The sequence below is a fragment of the Buceros rhinoceros genome, unplaced genomic scaffold (assembly GCF_000710305.1).
Source record: "Buceros rhinoceros silvestris isolate BGI_N320 unplaced genomic scaffold, ASM71030v1 scaffold9053, whole genome shotgun sequence".
Taxonomy (NCBI): domain Eukaryota; kingdom Metazoa; phylum Chordata; class Aves; order Bucerotiformes; family Bucerotidae; genus Buceros; species Buceros rhinoceros.
Window position 1 is genome coordinate 44577 of NW_010404268.1, and position 6440 is coordinate 51016.

At 34.8% G+C, this 6440-nt stretch overlaps 1 protein-coding gene across 1 annotated transcript in view; it reads left to right on the top strand.

Moving 5' to 3' along the window:
- The window catches only part of MYOM2 (myomesin 2), a 58968-nt gene that overhangs the window by 39228 nt on the left and 13300 nt on the right, over positions 1 to 6440 (top strand). Inside the window, exons 21-24 of the mRNA XM_010133337.1 lie at positions 117 to 253; positions 3882 to 4026; positions 4125 to 4184; positions 5375 to 5442. Coding sequence (XP_010131639.1) covers positions 117 to 253; positions 3882 to 4026; positions 4125 to 4184; positions 5375 to 5442 — 410 coding nt within the window. The remainder of the gene's footprint in view (positions 1 to 116; positions 254 to 3881; positions 4027 to 4124; positions 4185 to 5374; positions 5443 to 6440) is intronic.

Here is a 6440-nt window from a genome sequence, read left to right on the forward strand (position 1 = left end):
TATTTTATATCTGTCTTACCATAAATAATAGGGAGGTACTAATACGTTACTACAATAGTCCTTTTTCGTACAAGGATTCATTCTTTATTCCCATTTGATTGCTTTTCTTTCTGCAGCAATACCCTTGAAATCAGAATTAGATTATGAGGTTCTTGAGAAAGGAGAAGTTCGTTTCTGGATTCAGGCTGAAAGCTTATCACCAAATTCTACCTTCAGATTTGTTATTAATGATAAGGAAGTTGAAAATAGTGATGTAAGTACATATGTGTGTAAGTACATATGTGATTTTGTTTAATAAATCTTTATGCATCTTTTTATAGTTGCTATAGGTGCTATTTTTATAGTTGCTTAAAACCACGTTATTAAGGTCTAATAATACCTGAAAGGAAAGCCAATCTTTAACTTGAATCTTTTTTGAAGTAGAGAATTCTAGTTGTAGAGTGAGCCTATTCACAACAACAACAAAAAAAAAAAAGGATCAAAGTTTAACCCTGATATGTTCACATTCATTTTGGGTAGCTAGATGACCAACAGCTGAAGAGAAGGAGAAATTAGACACAGACCAGTATTAAACATCTAATTAAAAGTAGTGCACAAATATTTTAGGAAAATATCTCAAGACAAAAAAGCTGCTTCAGTTTTGGACTCCAAACCAGCAAGACATGCTGTTCCCAGAGACCCACTGAAGCTACTGATACCAGTTTTACATATATACACTTGACAATACAACAATGGTCATAGACAGGAAAATTTTAGATGGTGTACACTTCCGTTTCCCTTTCCGTTTCCCTTTCCGTTTCCCTTTCCGTTTCCCTTTCCGTTTCCCTTTCCGTTTCCCTGGACACTAAATGGGCATTGAATGTCTACACGCAGATGAAAGGGCAGGCTACCAGCCTCTTGCATTTTTACAGCTCTAAGAAGCCCTTTCATAGAAAGAGATGCAAAGAAAATGGTCAGATTGGGCTGTGAAGAAAGCAACATCATGCCTGTGCAAGACTGAAGTATGGTTCATCTACTGAGCATAAAGTACAGCACTGGAAATATCTTTCCTGTGAGGAATCCACCTCCATTTAAAAGGTTTAGTTAAATCCTGAGGATGCAAAACCTGGCTTGGCCAGAGAAGCTTATCAGCATTTTTATACCATAGAAAAATGAGCATTTACTTTAATTTCATATTGACAAGAGGAAGAAGAAGTGTTTCTGAGTAAAATGCTTGTCTGTTTTTCTTACTTAAAAAAGTATCAAGTTATAGCACTGAAAACCTGCATATTAGTGAGTAGGATGTATTGAAATGACAATATTCTGTCTTGGTAATGTTAGTGGAACAGAACGAGCTATTTTTAGTTCGCATATGTTTTGGAAGTGTTGACATCAGAGAAAGTCTTGAAGTGGAGCTGCATTATTTCACCTCTTTAATTAGTAACCCACAGGTGACATTTACATTTGGAGACTAATGATATTTTTGTGGAAAGTCACATAAAAGCCTAGTATTTATGGTTCCCATAAAATCATTGAACTTCATCTTGCTGCATAATGGCAATAGTTAGAAGCCTAATTACACTCTAAAACCTGCCTGGAGACTGGGCTGCAGTCACTGAACATGTTCAATAGACCGTTATACTAGTGAATTGTAGTCTGATTCTTGACATTGGCTGAAGTGATAAATTGTTCCTTCTAGGTCCTAACAGGGAATGGTTTTGGTAAGATTTCAAAGTAATCTCAGAATGGAATGAACTGGGCCCTGTTTAATCAGCTGTAGTTTTGATCTTTTAATATTTTTTTCCTTTACCCAAAAGCAAGGAATTAAAAAAATTCTAGAAGTGCAATGAAGGATCAGATTAAAATATACATCTTGCTCTTCTTTTTCTGCTTCTGGCAAATCTAAATTTAACATTTTCCTTGAAAACCCATGAAATGAATGCAATTGTGGCTCTTGACCTCTGTGGCCAAGAGACGGTAAGAAAAAAAATTGAATTTGCACTTTTTGACAGTTTGGAGAGGTGTGTATCTTCTCTTTTTAACCTACCCGGCCTATCTCCTCAATTCTTACAGATGAACTCTTGTATAAGCAATTTTTCTACTCAGTTTCATAGTTAATTAATTCTTGTCTCATTTTCTGACATTACATCTTTCTTTGATATATCCAGATTTTATGAGCATTTCCCCCTGTTATTTTATATACAAGTTATATCTCAGTCTCTTCTCTCTAGGTAATTTATTTAATAAAATCAATCAATCTGTTGGCTACTGCTTTGTTAATTCCATTATCTTTTCTCTTTTTTTTATTCTTCAGTTACCCCATTAAGATTTAAACTAGTACTATCTGTACGTTTGCAAGTACCAGTAATGAATTCTAAACATCTTGACTATGTCTATACTATTCTTCCAGATTTCTTGTTTTCATGACAGTCAGTCTGTTCTTGAGGCTGGTCAGGATGTGTCCCTCAAAAATGAAGCAGATCTGCCTGTGGGGTCATTCCTACTAATTTTGGATTAGTACTTAAAGGTTCTTTCATGTAAGGAAGCGGTTCCAGCGAGTTTAACAAGTGGTATTTTTACTAGCTTTTTCTTCCTTCCTTCTTCCTTTCCCTTTCCTAAGCTTTATTTACCTGTGGCTTTAAGTACCTTTTTTCCAATTTTGAAGTCAAATTAAAAGGTTAATCAATACATTCTTTTTACAAAGCATTATGTGTCCTTTTAACAGTAACAGGGTCTATAATAATTTACTGCATCAAACTCCTTCTAGACATTTACTTTTCTATCCCATTGTGAATGGAACAGTTAGTGTGTAATATCCTTCGCCACACTGGTTACCTAAAGGTACTCACCAAGCAGCTTCCGTGGATTATTTTAACTTTGCTTTAGGAGATTTTTAGTCGAGATTCAAAAAACATCACTTTAGTGGGACACACAGTCCTCATGGTTATTACACACTGAATGAGAGAGTATATTACTTAGTAAAAAGGGTTGTTTGTAGAATAGTACCTGCAAATTCAAAACACATATTTTGCAACTATTGCCCAGTATTTACTTGCAATTTTCTGTTTCCTTGAGAACAACTGCCAATAATTTGTCTTTCTGGAATATCTAATAGAAAGCAAACACAAAAAGGACACAAACAGTAAAAAGCATATTTAACTATGAGTTCAAGTTAATATTTGGTGTTTTGGGTATTCTGCAAGCACTTAGTACGTAACTAGATGCTTTGACAGAATTCTAATTCTCTTCTGCTGAACTCGGTCAATCTTTTAGTTCCCAGAAGCTTTTCTGGTTTTGCACAAGTTACTGTTCATATGGTCTTGCATTTTAGTGTTTTTTGAAAAAAATACTGAGCATTAGATGAGCAAATCATTATACCCTTCCTAAATAAACTTTTTCTAGTGAGGAAATAAGATCCAGTATTGAGCTGCCACATATGTCTCAGAGTTATCTAGTAGTGATGACTTTTCAGATTTGTTGTGGTGGATTTACTTGAACATCCACATTTATGTCTACGAACATTATACGTCGAGCATTTCTGGACTTTGCTAGGAATAGTGCTTCAATCTAGCAAAAACCCCTGTGGAACTGGAAGCCGTAATGCAGCTAAAGTCTGGATGTGTAGTCTCTTCTTCAAACATGTGTAGTGCCATAAACTACTGCTTTTAAATCCAAACCAGCTGTATTACGATGACTCGAGGATTCCAAACGCAGCTTCACACAGAGGTTTCTGTCACCACTGGGGGCCATACAAAAGTAAATACAAGCACAGCTCTGTTTCCAGAGTTCACAATTAAAAGAACATGAAAATTATTGAGTGCAAGGCAGGGACATAAAACATGATTAATTCAATAGGAAATCATACGTAATTTATGCTATACTAAAGTTATTATTTATTTCAGAGGCATAAAATAAAATGTGACCATTCAAATGGCATTATAGAAATGGTGATGGACCGATTTACAATTGACAATGAAGGTACCTACACAGTACAGATTCAAGATGGAAAGGCCAAGAACCAGTCTTCACTAGTTCTCATTGGAGATGGTATGTTCACTGAAACCTTGGTAAAGAAATTAACTTCAATTATTCTCTGAGTAATTTTGTGACTAACTCATTTTTTATTTACCTCTTCTAAAACTTAGCATTCAAGGAAGTATTGGCTGAGTCTGAGCTCCAGCGAAAGGAATATCTCAGGAAGCAAGGTAAGACAGAGTAGATTGGTGACTTTAGGCCCAGTTTGCAGCTAGAGATGCAACCCTGGTGTATTTAATGCTTCCGACTTCCACTGATTTCATTAAAAGATGAGTATATTGCACAGTTTGAGAAGGCATTGAGCCCATGGTGGATCCTATTTCCTAGCATTGTCACATGATACACACATGCCATTTGTGACAGAAATTTCACTAAGTAGAGAAATAAAGTCGGGGACCTTACAAGAGGTTGTCTTTGCTCAGTATAACGAGAAGTGTGCCTGTTGTAGGCTCTGATCCAACAAAACATTTCAGGACATACAGTTTTAAGCATACAAATTTTCCCTTCAAAATAATTGGCAGAGAAGTAGAAAGCATGGTGTCAGGCAAGGAAGATTGAAAACCTAGTTCAGAAGTTTCTGTCCGGGCAAAATTCCAGGAACCAAATTTGTTGCATAGTTGCTATACAGTTACTGAGTTTGTTATATACTTGTTATTGATATTGTTTGCAGCTGAAAGTAGGAATTACTTTGGATACCTAATTCAGCATTGTACTGCTGTGAAATCCTTAAAAAATTGCGTTTGAGCTCTAGATCGTACTTTCATTTAGCAAGCACATGTCTTTTTGGATGAAAGTCTCAGTAATAATTAAAGGCATTTATTCTAAATAGCATAGGTAAGATTCTCTAGATAATCAGTGTAATTCTATGTGCATTTGAAGGATTGGAACCGCAGTGGGAAAAGGAATAATTCCTGTTTTGCCTGCAATGTTTAATAGATTTTTGAACTTTATATAATCTAGACAAATAATATCTGGCATAGGATTTTTGCTTTAGACATTCAAGTGGGTGTTTGGATCCACTTGTTTATACTTCAGTTCACTTTGCATTAAATACATTGTTTGAACACTTGTTTGTAGCTACTCTGTCTCTTTCCTATGGTTAGTTGACAATCGGGCATAAACATATTTACTCAAATTAATTTGTCTCACTCACTGCGGGTGAGTGACAGACTCACTGGGTCAATAGGATGAAAACTTACTGCAGGATTTTCCTTCTAGAGCATGGGTAGTTCAAGAGTTCCCTGTCATTGATCTGGTGTAAGGATGTTATAATATAATGGTCATCCTTTTCTTTCTTTCACTGGATCTCTCTGATACTCTTTGTTCTACAATATATGTTTTAAACATTTTTCTTTCTTAGGTCCTCACTTCTCAGAGTTTTTGTATTGGAAAGTTACAGACGAATGTGAAGTTTTACTTGCTTGTAAGGTGAGAATATATGCTTGAAATAATTTGTTAGAATGTCTTGATTAAAAATAGAGGTATGAATATAGGAGGAAAGATTTTGATATTTTTAAAATGAAAAGTTTCATATGAAAATTTTTTATTATTTAGAAATATTTAAAATCAAAATTTCTGACTTAATACTCTTCAACTGTAGTCTTCATTAAAAAATATTACAGGACATTTCTAAATCTTTTAGGTTATCTCAGTCTTTATAATAATTATGATCCATAAACATAATTTACATAAAATATTAATCTCTTAATGGTCCTTCTTTCCTCAAAAAATAGCCACAAAAATCCGCTGTTCAAACTCTGTCCTCAAAGCTTGCTGACTTGGAATTTCCTCTATCTATAATCAACTGTAACCAAATATGCAACAAAAATGTCTAGAATTAAATTTATGAAACATGATTTTTATTATATTTTGCTAATGACTTTTGAATCTTAACAAATGCTAATGTGCATGGAATTCAGACTAACTAATGCTATTGACATCTAAACTGATATATTTTCATTTTTGTTGCTCTTCTAGAGTGACTAATTAGAGGTTTGAATAACTAAGTTAATTGAATTCAAGAAGCATCAAATTCTTCTTCATTACCTTTTCCTATAATATAGACTCTTTTGTATTAATTTTCTCCACTTCTTTTGAACAAGTTTTTGCCTTTTAATTAGACTAACTTGAATCACTAATTATGAGCAGCTTACATGCACATTTGTGGGATTTTTTTTCCTTCTTTTTTTCCTGCTCACTAATTAGGAGATCTTTAACCTCAGCTTATCCCCAGCAGAACTGACCTGGGTGGTGAAGCTGCCATTCTATGTGCCCCCATTTTAGGGCTCAACACTCATTAGCTAATGTGGTACCTTTGTTGGTACTGAGCTGCAAAGCTGGAGTGCTTTATAATCTCGACATGTGTTTGCCTCAGGCATGAACCCTGCTTATCCTTTCATTCACATGGGAAATTGAATGCTGCTGAA